Below are 13,999 nucleotides of genomic sequence, written 5' to 3'. Positions count from 1 at the left end.
CATCACATTCTGTAATAGAATTAAATAATGACATCTGGTAATAACATTCAACAGAAGAATCAGCAACAACATTGGTGACAGTGGTAGAATCAGCATTGACAATAATAGTTTTAAATGTTTCAGTCCTTGTATATAACTACTCAAACTTAGGGCCTGGGCAATACTGACATATAGACCTATAGGCACAAACCCTAAACTTGGCTAAAGTCTTTTTAAGGAGACCTGAATTCATGGGAAGACACAAGAATCATTGAACCCATTCTCCGAGATGGAAAAAGATGAGGATCACCACAACAGCTGTAGTATGAAGACAGTAATCAAGAATTACATTTATTTACATGGGTTCCTTTATAATAAGAGCACTGAAGAAGATGAGGATTGTAGTCCCAGCAATAGTGCTTATTGTTCATAAAGAAGATAATGATGTGGGTGGTAGTCCAGCAATAGTGAACTATCAATAAGATGGAGGTTAGTAGGTTATGATATGGTTGGTAGTTCCAATAACAATAATAAATACAAATTAGGAAGTGTTTGGCAGTTCAAGGCCAGACGTCTAGCTCAGGCGATCCGCAGTACTGATCAGTCCGCAGATTGTGTTGCAGTATGCAACAGGTTACTCACCCCTGTCTTGGACAATGGCCAGCTCTGGGCTCTTGAATTACAGATCAAAGTTCTGGGTAGGTCAACCAGTGGCTCTCCACAATAGGCTGTAAGGTAGTAGCAAAGGTTGTCATCTGGAACAAATTGGAGCACTCTTGAAACTATTGGAATAGTTCTGGTCTTGCTCTGGACTAAATCTGGACTCCTTTTTCCACCCTCAAATTTGACCTAGACTCCCTGGATCACCAGACTGGATTTTATTCACCCTGGACCTCTAGAGTTAAACTGGACTCACTCTGGACCTCTGGCAGCTTGTACTCCTTCATTGACCGCTTACTATCTGGTAATGGTCTCCCCTCTGGGAGCAGTTCCTTATGTCAGAGGTGCTCAAACCTAGTTCTCAAGAGTTACCAGCAGCTCATGTTTTCAGGATTTCTATCTTTAAAAACAAGTGTGATAATTACTGACCCAGAAAAATAGATTAACTCACCTGTGCATGATTAAAGAAATTCTGAAATCATGAACTGTTGGTAGCTCTGAAGGACTGAGTTTGGGCACCTCTGCCCTGTGTGCATCTGGCAGCCTTCTCTAATAACCTGGCCGCTCTCCTGTTTATTTGGCAGCTCTTTCAACAAGACTGGCAGTCTCTCTTAAACTTGTAGCTTTCTCTGTTTGATTGTCATTCTTTGTAAGGGATTTACAACTTTCTTTGTGGTCTTCATTCCACCCATTAATTGAGTTGCCCTCTCTACATTCGTCTCTCTCTGCTGCACCCTTCTCCATAGTCCACACTCTCCCTTACTCTTATACTCACTAAGAAGTTATGTGGACGTAGCTGCATTGGGAAAACTCACTTTATTGCAGATAATATTGCAACACTGCTGAAAATAGCTCCAAATTGTAGATTATTATCTATTTGTAGTATAACATTTTTGTTATACAAAATATATTCATTTCTGTAACCTGCAGTGGTCCCTTGTCACTGTATTTACTTGAAGGTATTATCTAACTGATGCTACTAGGTGGATTATAGCTAGAGTAGATAATGGAGTAAGAACTTTCTTAGATCAAACAGGTATTTAAATGCTTTAACCCAGGCCTGTCCAACCTGCGGCCCTCCAGGTGTTGTGAAACTACAAATCCCAGCATGCCCTTCCAGCTATCAACTGCTTGTCTACCGGCAAAGCATGCTGGGGCTTGTAGTTTCACAACATCTGGAGGGCCGCAGGTTGGACAGGCCTGCTTTAACCCATTCTGGGTATTTTATACTTTTATGACCAAACTACATATAACACTATTTTTATGTGTCAATTAAACAGAAAATACCTTTTTAACTACTTTATGTTCACTAATGAATGTCACGTTGTGTTTTTTTGGGACAGATAGGGATTTATTGTGGTAGGTTATTAAAGTACTTATCAACATGTTTTAAAAGCATTATAGTGACAAAAACAGAACAAAATATGATTTTTAAAAATTATACCCATAGTTACTTTGACACAGTTCATGTAACGCCACACCAAAAAATACTCTGCTAAGTATAGGGATGGCAAATATAGGGCTTACAAATAAACCTACATTTTTTTTATTTTTTTTTATGTATTTGACCTTTTAGCTTAGTATATATTTTTTTTCTTTTAACCAGGGGAATCTCAAGTGTTCTCTGTTGCCAGCACTGATAGATTCAGTATAACCTGAATCGAAAAGCAGACAGAGATCCCCTGCTACTGCCTGGATTTACTATAATAAAAGGGAAACTTTATGAAGTTATTTGACAAAGAACAAGTCTCATGCACACTAGTCTTAGTAACGTGATCATTGACATCGATTGACATTGATCAAATTATTTTGCATTGTAAAGAATGATGAGAGTGTGCTTTCTCAGCCAGGTGTTCTGGTCAACAGTGACCATACTTCACTCACACCCGGCATTCATTTTCTTGCATGAGTGTGTCTATCCTTTTCTCACTTTAAGGATGTCTCAGAGTCTCCTTCCACCAATGTTGACACATTGTTGCATTGATCTGTACACAGCGATCACTTTGAACACTGTGCTTAGAGATTGATTTGCTAGGGACTAGATCAGTGATGGACACTCTGATATACTTCAAGGGCATCATATGTGGCCCTCCTCGGCCCTCCTACCTTCAAAAGGGCCACATATTACTTTTAATTTCAGTAATGAATAAACAGCACCAAAATGACCTTGTCACCCCTTCATCACTCACATCACAATGTAGGGAAAATATAAACCTCCCATTCAGTCCTTTTGCTTTTTATGAAATAAAACAGAGAATAAGTCAAAGTGGGGGCTTTGTGCTGGGGGCTGTAGGTGACAGCTCACTGGGAACAAGATGCTAAGGACCACATCACAGAAACTCATGGCAGCTATTAGTACCTGGATTCTGGATGTGGGGACATGTATGGTCACCATAGCCAGCAGTGTTATTGGACTGCCAATATGAGAATGGCCAACTCTCCACCTTATTGTTACACTAGTTCTATGCAGACTGCTTATACTCCACAGACATTTTATCACACAATAGTTACAAGTGAAAATCTCAAACAATGTTTTATTATTATAAGTGGTTCTGATCACATTAAATACCATCAGTAAAATATTATATGGATTGTGGCTTTTTCTGCACACAGAAAATGTATTTAGGGTGTATAAAGATGACTCCTCGACTGCATATAATACAAATAGAAGAACCCATAGATTCCTGATTGGAAAATCAGGACATTGATAGACCACGTCACTCAACCCAGACCACTTCTGGTTACTTGAAAACCAAATCACCAGATCATGCCTCTCTTTTGCAGGGGAAATCGGGACTGCCCCACCAAAAACTTGACCTTAGATAGAATGAGAACCTTTTCCAATAAAGAAGTCATTTGCATGCTTTAAGCTAATATAAGAACAGTATTACACTACTAAGCAGTGTAGGAATGGGGCCTTCAATGACCATATGCCTGAGTCCTATTGACCCAGGTCACAGCCACCAGTTGAACACCTTTGAGACCTTTGCTCATATACACTGATACAGTGGTAAAGTAACCACAGCAGTCACCAGAGAGCAGAGTCTTTTACAGGAACCCCTTACACGACCATAACACAAATGTGGAGGCCTCTGGGCTAAATGAGGAAGTCCAATATTCACAGCTTCTTCTGAACTTATTTGTGCTCTGTGATGACGTGTTACTGTGCAGTTCTCTGCATCATATTAATGTAGTGAGTAGTTGGTCATGTATGAGAGGTGATAGAACGAAAAAAAAACACCTCAAACATACTTCATATGATACAGATAAACAAATCTATAACTACCAAGCACTCATATACAGACAGGCCAGTTGTCACAGAGGAGGGCTGATGAATGGTCTACAAACTTTACAGCGTTCTCTGAAAACCCACCTCTTCAGACAAGCTTATAATATTCCTCAACCACCCTCTTTACCTCACTAGATTACCCTATTACCACCCGTTACACAATTTCACACAAGACAACAACCCCCTGACCAACATTATTGTGTGACGGGATCATTTAGCTTACGTATCACTTTTACCTTTGTAGTCTGGCTGGATCGTAATGCAAAATGTAGACTTAACCTCATGTGTCCAACTCCCATTGTCCCATAGATTGTAAGCTTGCGAGCAGGGTCTTCTCACCTCTTTGTCTGTTTTACCCAGTTTGTTAATTAGTTTACTGTAGTTTACTGTGTATGTCCCCAATTGTAAAGCGCTACGGAATAAGTTGGCACTATATAAATAAATGATGATGATAGAAGAAGGGAGGGAACTGACTTTGAATTTTCTTTTGGGCCCAAAACCCTTTAGGTACGCCCCTGTCCACACATCACCATTTTCCTGCTGCAATAATGTTAATGTAGTCAAATCTTAATGTATTTTTAACTTCTTTCACTGTTGTTTTTCAGACCCTGAAGAAACATGCCATAACTTTACAACCCTCAGTTTGCCGGATTCCATTATTGGAACAGACCTAGAGGTGCAATTGTTAATTTACACCAGAGAAAACGTAAACTGTGCCGGGGATCTACACAAGGAAAATACAACCGCTTTCAAGTATCTGGATGTAAAAAGAAAGACAATTTTTATCACCCACGGCTATAGGCCCACAGGAAACCCTCCGGTATGGTTAGATGAGATTGTACAGAAACTGCTCAGCATTGATGACTTCAATGTCATCTTAGTGGACTGGAATCGAGGGGCCACGACTTTGGTGTATCACAATGCTGCTGCAAAGACCAGGAAGGTTGCAGATATATTGAAAACCATTATTGACAACATGCTGGTAAGATAATGGTATCTTGTGTGCAGTGACAATGCTGCACCTACCTCTGTTGTCCTGTACATTATGACTGTATGAGGTAGGCAGCTGGTGGACTTGCTGGGACTTGTAGTTCCACAACAGCAATTGTAAAAGTTTTCCTAAGCCTGCTGTCTATTTTTTACAGTTTACAGCAATACAGTTGGGTATTATATGGTATGATATTGCTGAATAATTTCATACTATGAGAGCATAATGCTTTAATCATGATACCACAGAAAATTAATAACATGGGACTTGTATGTGCAAGAAATTGCATATGTTGAATTGTATTCAGTGAGGCTATTTGATTATTATGATGATGGTGATTATTGTGGCTGTAATCACATTAATGCGTTTGCCCCTTTCTATGGTCTAAAAGGAACATTTTCATATTTAAGGATGCCCAGCTCTCAGTGTGATGATGAATACACAGCGGTCCTGTTGAACCTCACACTGCTGTAAAAAGTTTCTTTTACGGGTCAACTTTTGCTCAAGAATACAAAGTAACTCTTTATAGTAGATCTATATAAATGTGTAACTGGTAGACCACATGTCAACCTTGGATAATTTCATAGGATTTCTTCCTGGTTTGAGAACATCTCTAGACTCTGTTATCCAAAGGGTTCCGACATGTCTGGGTGTTCAAAGGACAGTCTGGCGCCAACAACAGCTTTTGCAGTTATTTTACAGTGATATGTTCAACTTTACAAATCTGATACGTTTATGACCATTTTTTTCTAGGTCATCAAGAGTGTGTCTTGAATGAAATGGTTCCCTTCAACATTCATTTCTTATTTATGCTTCTGGCAACTCCTAGCTAGAACAGTATAGATGTCTTTCCTTTCCCTGATTTGTATCATTATCCTCTAGTCTTCAGTCAGTGACGTGGATGCACCCATGGTTCTTGAGAGTGGATGCAAGAGGTTGGAAGGTTAAGAATATTTATTCAACTTGAAATTATCTTCACTTTAAGTTTTGAAGCAAAATAAACTTCTGCATATACTATATTCACTGCTTTATTTCTTTCAACAACAAAAATGTTAAACTCATCAATAGTAATTTTTCAGAAATATGTCATGTTTGTTTGTACCTTTTCTCATATAAGCTTGTGTTCACTAGATCTCTAAGCAAAATCAAGTTAAGCATTCAGTTTGTCCAGGGATGTCCAAATTTTTGCATAGAAATTGAAATATTAAGTTGGTCTTAATAATGCAGTTTATGTTACACCTTTAGTATAGAACATACTTGACAACTCTTCCGCAATTTTCAGAAGACTCTAGAATTCTAGATAGGTCTCTCGGACTCTAGGGAGAGAAGGCCATTGCGCACTTTCTAGTGAAGTAGGCAATATTGAAGCCTCAATGATGTCATTTATCGTGAATTCTTCTTTTTTGCCCTGTCCCCCTCTCAGTCTCATTCTTGCCTCCCCCCCTCTCTCTCTCCCCCTCCCTCTCTCCGTCTCTCTCTCTCTCTCCCCCCTCTCTCTCTCCCCCTCTCTCTCTCCAACCCCCCTCTCCCTCTCTCCCTCCCTCTCTCTCTCTCTCCCCCCCCCTCTCTCTCTCTCTCTCTCTCTCTCTCCCCCTCTCTCTCTCTCTCCCCCCCTCTCTCTCTCTCTCCCCCCCCTCTCTCTCTCTCTCTCTCTCTCTCTCCCTCTCTCTCTCCAACCCCCCTCTCCCTCTCTCCCTCCTTCTCTCTCTCTCTCTCTCTCTCTCTCTCTCCCTCCCCCTCCTCTCTTTTGCAATGTCTCAAATAAACCATGTTACTTTCGATTTAAAATGAGTCACTTTCGTACAACTGATTATGAAGGAATGTAATATGAGTAACAAACCAGTTTGTTCAGTTATGTTAGTTTTGTGATCATGTACATTGTAGAGCAAAGGTCTTGGTGATACAGTAAGTCCTCAGTCATAGACCAGATATGGCATCAGTATCATATCCGCAGAGTTGACTTTAATAAAATTTACGCTTCCCTCTATAGTAAAGATATATATTTTATAACATATAGAGATTATACCAAACAAAAGGCTCAGATATCAAGTGGATCTTAGCGGTAAATGGACGCATATTACAAGATAGAATGTTTGAGCTATTGCAGACAAAGTTCAGAAAGAAAGATTTATTGTCTATTTATTTATATAACTCCACCATATTACGCTTTACTGTACAGAGAATATTTATCATTCACATCAGTCCCTGAACCATTGGAGCTTACACTCTAAATTCCCTACCACACAAACACTAAGATCCAATTTTGTCAGACACAGATTAACCTAATAGTATATTTTAGGACTGTTAGAAGGATACAAATCAAGTGGACAACAACATACAAATTGTACACGGATAGAGCCCTGGTCACAATTAAACCCATGACTCTAGTGCTACAAGACAGCAATTCTAACCACTTTGCCTCTTGCACAGTTGTTAGCATTGCTATAAAAAAGACTTCTATATAAAAAGACTTCTGTAAACCTTTTGTTTCTTGTGCTAAAACAAAAATTACTATTTGGACTTCAACAGTGTGGCTTTATATGGGGATGAAACGTCTACAGTCATGGCCAAAAGTTTTGAGAAAGGCACAAATATTATTTTTCACAAAGTCTGCTGCCTCAGTTTTTATGATGGCAATTTGCATATACTCCAGAATGTCATGAAGAGTGATCATATGAATTACAATTAATTTCAAAGTCCTCTTTGCCATGACAATGAACTTTATCCCAAAAACATTTCCACTGCATTTCAGCCCTGCCACAAAAGGATCAGCTGTCAAGGGGTCAGGGATTCTCTCGTTAACACAGGTGAGAGTGTTGACGAGGACAAGACTGGAGATCACTCTGTCATGCTGATTAAGTTAGAATAACAGACTGGAAGCTTTAAAAGGAATCATTGTTCTTCCTCTGTTAACCATGGTAATCTACAAGAAAACATGTACAGTCATCATTGTTTTGGACAAACAGGACTTCAGAGGCAAAGATATTGCTGCTAGTAAGATTGCACCTAAATCAACCATTTATTGGATCATCAAGAACTTCAAGGAGAGAGGTTCAATAGTTGTGAAGAAGGCTTCAGGGTGCCAAAGAACGTCCAGCAAGCACCAGGACCGTCTCCTAAAGTTGATTTAGCTGCGGGATTGGAGCACCACCAGTGCAAAACTTGCTCAGGACTGACAGTAGGCAGGTGTGAGTGCATCTGCAAGCACAGTGAGGCAAAGACTTTTGGAGGATGGCCTGGTGTCAAGAAGGCCAGCAAAGAAGTCCCTTCTCTCCATGAAAAACATCAGGCACAGACTGATAGTCTGCAAAAGGTACAGGAATTGGACTACCAAGGACTGGGGTAAAGCCATTTTCTCTGATGAATCCCATCTCAGATTGTTTTGGTATCTGAAAAAATGTTTGGAGAAGGAAAGGTGAGCGCTACCATCAGTCCTGTGTAATGCCAACAGTAGAGCATCCTGAGACCATTCATGTGTGGGGTTGCTTCTCAGCCAAGGGAGTGGGCTCACTCACAATTTTTCCAAAAGAGCAACTTCCTCCACCTATCCAAGAACAGTTTGGTGATGAACAATGCCTTTTCCAGCATGATGGAGCACCTTGCCCTAAGGCAAAAGTGATAACTAAGTGGCTCGGGGATCAAAACATCAAAATTTTGGGTCCAAGACCAGGAAACTCCCCAGACCTTAATCCCATTGAGAACTTGTGGTCAATCCTCAAGAGGCGGGTGGACAAACAAATACCCACAAATTCTGACAAACTCCAAGCATTGATAAGGCAAGAATGGGCGGCCATCAGTCAGTATGTGGCCCAGAAGCTGATTGACAGCATGCCAGGGTGAACTGCAGAGGTCTTCAAAAACAAGGTTCAACACTGCAAATATTGACTCTTTGCATAAACGTAATGTAATTGTCAATAAAAGCCTTTGACACTTATGAAATGCTTGTAATTTTACTTCAGTATATCATAGTAACATCTGACAGAAAGGTCTAAAAACACTGAAGCAGCAAACTTCTCAAAACTTTTGTCCATGACTGTACTTATAAAACATCAAATTACTGTTTAACCCGTTTTGAAACATAGAATATTTTCTGGTAATGATCTAATATGTATTGTGTTTACAGAGCCAAGGGGGATCTCTGGATTCTATCTATATGATAGGTGTTAGCCTTGGGGCACATATTTCTGGGTTCGTTGGAAAAATGTACAATGGTTCTATTGGCAGAATTACAGGTAATTGTTCTTCATTTGGACACTGATTCGGTTTTATTGTAAACTTTTTATTGAATCATTTATAATCTAGGTGATTTGATTTGCTCGGTGAATAATTCTAATAGATACTACATCACACATTTCATCTGAAGCATTCCATTTACCAAACCTTTTTTTTGCACACACTTGCTTCTTTTCTCTAAACATATAAACAGAAGAGGAACTAGCGCTCTGTGGGCCCCGGTGACAGGAAGCTTGCTAGTTCCCCATGCAAAGGGCCCCATTATCTCCATGGGCCTCAGGGCACCACACCTGCTGCACCAATGGTAGTTCCCAGGGGCAGGCTGGGTTGGGGGGCAGAGAGGCATCTACATCCCGGGCCAGTCCCATAGTGGCATATCTTAGACTGGGTCACTGGGCCACCTACATTTTTTTTCCTTTAGAATGTTCCTAATAGGCTGCTAAGTCGAGTCTTGTCCCCTGGGCTAAAATTTGCCAGCCCTCCCCTGGTAGTTCCGCTAGTGCACATTGAGTCATGGTCATAGAGCATACAGCAGTAGAATTCCCGAATCCCGCTGTCATCACTTTAGATGTCTGCGCGCCTATCATATTCATTTCTTTCCAGGGTGCATAGAACTTTATGCAGTTGCGGTTATAACTAACCTGTAGTCAATCAGTACCTTAGAATGTTCAGAAAACTAAACATAACCTACAGTAGCTAACTGTAATAGCGAGAAAATATATCTGATGGGTTCCTAAATTGATAACTGCTCTGTATCTTTGTGTTCAGTGTTTCGCAGTGTATAAAAAGCTGTGTCTTTGCTATACTTATATAATACTTGCCCACTCTCCTGGGAATGTCCGGGAGACCTACCCGGAATTCAGGAGTCTCCTGGGAGAGCAGGCCATTCTCCCGCATCCAGCCCACTTCCCAGTGACGAGATTTGCAGTGAATTGCATAATTTTGTCCCCGTCCTACGGAAAAATTGCGCTATAGCATTGTGGGGCCAAAGTCATGCGATTCGCTGCACCGTGCTCACTACCGTCCTCGCATTTCAGCTCCCCTCTCGGATCTCCTGGAGGGAAAGAAGAAAAGTTTGGCAAATATGATTTATATGTATCTATGCCTCGGGGTGTCAGACTTCTCTTAAATATTGAACTGTTCGAAGGTTTGATATTCTGCAGTTACTAACTAGTAAATCACAGCAGGCCCGTTCCCTAGCACTGTATTCACATGTAAAATTTTCACTGTGTTACGGCAACCAATCAGCAATGACCTTTTGTCCATCTAGTACAAGGAAGACAGTAGACTGATTGTGTTCTGTGGTTTAGTGCAAATGTTGTACCTGAATACAATATTAATAGAGGAACACTTCTGTCTCATGTACACTGACATTTATAAATGATGAATTGTTACTGATTGTTTTATAGGATAACTATCAGGAAATGTGTTTTTTAAGTTATTAATAATTGAATATTTATTTAATTAGAAAAATGCATATAATAATATTGTAACTGTTTTTATTATATTTAGGGTTTTTGTAACGATGCTCCTCCTGATTCTGAATTGCTTTACAGGGGCAAATGCAGGATTTGTAGAGGGGGATTTCCACACAATGCCTCCAGTGGGCGTGACCAGCATGCATGGGGGTGTGGCTATAATTTTAGAAAGTGCTCCAACTCTTCCTACCCCCATAATATACATGAGCATTGCTGCGTGCACTACTGTTAGGTGCACGCAGCTCTCCCTTTTCAATCAGAGCCGTGTGAAGGGGGGGCAGGGTCCAGCCACCTCAATTATACAGTGCCCCAGGCTTAGAGGGGGGTTTCCAGGCACTAGGAACCTCCTCCCCCCTCGGTTTGCCTATGTTTTAAGTTACGGGCTAATCATCTTAATAGATAATCAATAGAATACATGACACTTTCTGGTTGTAACAATTTCCAAGCCAACATACTAAATAAATTACACATCATGACAAACTATTATGCGATATAAACTTATGGTAGTTAATTGCAGTTTTTTATTCTATTCATATCCTGTTATTTTATGCAATATTTTATATATCCTTGTTTTATAATCGTCCTTGTCTGATTTGTAGGTTTGGACCCTGCTGGACCTTTATTCAATGGGAAGTCCCCAGAGGACAGATTGCACTACACCGATGCCAAGTTTGTGGACGTCATTCACTCAGACACTGATGGTAAATATAAGTAATTAGAAGGGTTCTATAACTCTTGCTGTATATGGATGACAGTATTAGGTGTGCGGTGATTCATGGTGATTGGTCGGTGATGCCAAGCAGCAGCATAGTGTGTGTGATACCAACCAAGGGATAGAGGGAGGGCGGAGCAGAGTGGAGAGCAGGCTACCAGCAGGTTCCCCTCTGCCCAGCCAGCCCCTGGCTACAGGGGTGGGTGGACATGCTCTCTCTTTTCTTTTGTCATTTCTGGAAGGCAGTAAATTTTTCACACTGCAAATCAAATCATCGGCCTGTCGTAGGGAGTTAGCAGACTATTATTTTGTGCCGTGATGTTAATACCTCTAATTTATTATAACCTGCACAAGTTAAGTTTACCACTGATGTCCATCATGACGTTTAGTTTGAAGGAGACAATAAAACATTGGGGGCATATTTAATGGGGGCAGTGTGCAGAATTGAGCCGCAACCAAATTCTGTCTAATCTCTAATGTCGGTCATAAGATGAAAAGAATTGTGTGTTAGTTCTCTATATGGTACAACACATTTGTGTCATTGCACCGTGTTCTTAAATAAGTCCATAAGTGCAAAACAATTTACTTTTTTAATTAACTAAATTGCAATATTTAGTTTTATATTTAACTTTACAGTCTATAAAATGTGTATTTTGAGAATATTATGCGGAGAAAGTTATTTACAATTTATGTGTTGATTTAGCACAGAAGAGAGACACTGGTCCATCTGCACTGAACAATCTCTCACAGTTCTCTAAGGCTTCAAACTCAGTAACTGAAAAATTAGCAATGGCTTTGCAAGCAATATATGAGTGTCTTATCTTCTGTACTGTAGCACAATTATATGAAAGCAAAGATATATTGGCTATGATTTCCTAAACCGTTAGATAAGAACGGGATGTTCTTTTAACAGTTTCATAGAATGGAGGTTGATAAGACAGCTGCCATTTAATTTATTGGTGATATTTGCATATAATTTTTTTTTGTTTTATTCGGTACTATATTTACACTTACCTCGGTCATCCATAGCTTTGATCATTTAGTAAAATATTTTAATAAATCTATATCTTGTGTATACGTGGTGTTTACACTCGCTTTTCATTTCTGTAAATGTTAAAAACAATGAGAGTAGTTGTGGAGGTTTCTGTGAACCGCTGTTTCTATAGCGCCTCACACGGTGAACAGAAAAACCTTGAGTATTGGAAACAATTCTGAAATGGGCTGCAGTTGGCAGAGGCTCCGATAAGGTGTGTGGGGCGGATGGGGCAGTATAAAGGGCACAGGCCTCCTTTGCAGTGGATTATGGTGGGGATGCTTGGGCTACGGTCCCATCAGATTGTAGCCAAGGGAATATGACTTAATCTAATATCTAATAACGTCCAATTGGTTTGCCTGGTGACAGCCATGCAGCCAAGGAGTGGTCGCACTGGGCCCGAGAGTCTTCTTGACACCCCAGGCTGTAGGTGGGTGTTCTGTGCCAGCACAGGGCTGTACCATACTCTAAGGACCGGGTGGGTGAGACAACCACTCAAACAGCTGCTATGTAAACGCTATTCTTCAGAGGTTTAATTTACCCTTGGAATAGCTTATTAGTAAATGATTGGCAAAATATTTTGTTATGTCGGTATATAGATGTCTTTGTAATTATTTATGGGTTATACTGTTTGACCTGTTTATGTAAAGTGAATTATAACCTATTGTAATCATCCATACACCACACATGTAAAGAATTCTAATATATAGGGTAACATTTACATTGTGATCACCAAGCAATAATTGATGTACTTGTAAGATGATATGTGGATAGCATGCACTGATTTTAATATATGTAAATCTTCATTTAGTTTAACTTATACTTATTAATTTAAACATGTGTTGTTTTCTAAATCTCATCTTGAAGGTCTTGGCTATAAGGAGACTTTAGGTCATATAGATTTCTATCCAAATGGAGGAACTGATCAACCGGGTTGTCCGAGATCCTTATTTTCAGGTAAATTAAATTACTACATTAAATACATCTAGGACATAAGAGCAACACTTGACACGGGGCCCTTAAATACCCCGGCTGGTGCAGAAGAGTCCTGGGGTGTTGTCCTGTTCTTCTTTCCCATAAGTTCCTGGATAGGCCGCCGCTACGTCACAACGCTGCCTGTAAACACCCTGAATCTGGTCGTTGAGCGCAGCTATGGCTGGTTTCTCCCTAACCAACCTGGCTTCCTTTCCTTTCCTTGCCCTAGGGCCTACCTTCCCCCAACCCCCCCCCCCGTCTCCATCTCCTAGATCAGTGTTGACTAACCTGTGACACTCCAGCTGTTGTGAAACTACAAGTCCCAGCATACCCTTCCAGCAATAAGCTGCTATATATTGGCAAAGCATGCTGGGACTTGTAGTTTCACAAACAGCTGGAGTGTCACAGGTTAGCCAACACTGACCTAGGTTGTGCAAACTAAACTAATACTCTGGTAGAAATCTATAGTACCTTACTAACTCGGCCTCAACTAAATAAACCTCCCTACGTTCACTATGTTGTATGTGTGCTAGATTTGACCAGTAACAACTCATCGCTCTATTGCTCTTATCACTAATAATCACTAATTATATTTTCCTGATTACCGATAACTATCTCCCTAGTAAAGATTTTGAGCTTGCTGGATCTTTAA

General features: G+C 40.2%; 1 protein-coding gene across 1 annotated transcript in view; it reads left to right on the top strand.

The window, feature by feature from the left end:
• Positions 1–13,999, top strand: part of LIPI (lipase I) — a 30,894-nt gene that overhangs the window by 4,175 nt on the left and 12,720 nt on the right. The window contains exons 2-5 of the mRNA XM_075198214.1: positions 4,534–4,910; positions 9,040–9,148; positions 11,227–11,328; positions 13,240–13,329. Coding sequence (XP_075054315.1) covers positions 4,534–4,910; positions 9,040–9,148; positions 11,227–11,328; positions 13,240–13,329 — 678 coding nt within the window. The remainder of the gene's footprint in view (positions 1–4,533; positions 4,911–9,039; positions 9,149–11,226; positions 11,329–13,239; positions 13,330–13,999) is intronic.

This window comes from Mixophyes fleayi, chromosome 2 (genome assembly GCF_038048845.1).
Source record: "Mixophyes fleayi isolate aMixFle1 chromosome 2, aMixFle1.hap1, whole genome shotgun sequence".
Lineage (NCBI taxonomy): Eukaryota > Metazoa > Chordata > Amphibia > Anura > Limnodynastidae > Mixophyes > Mixophyes fleayi.
The sequence above is the reverse complement of the archived record's forward strand: the minus strand, read 5'-3'. Positions and strand labels throughout refer to the sequence as shown.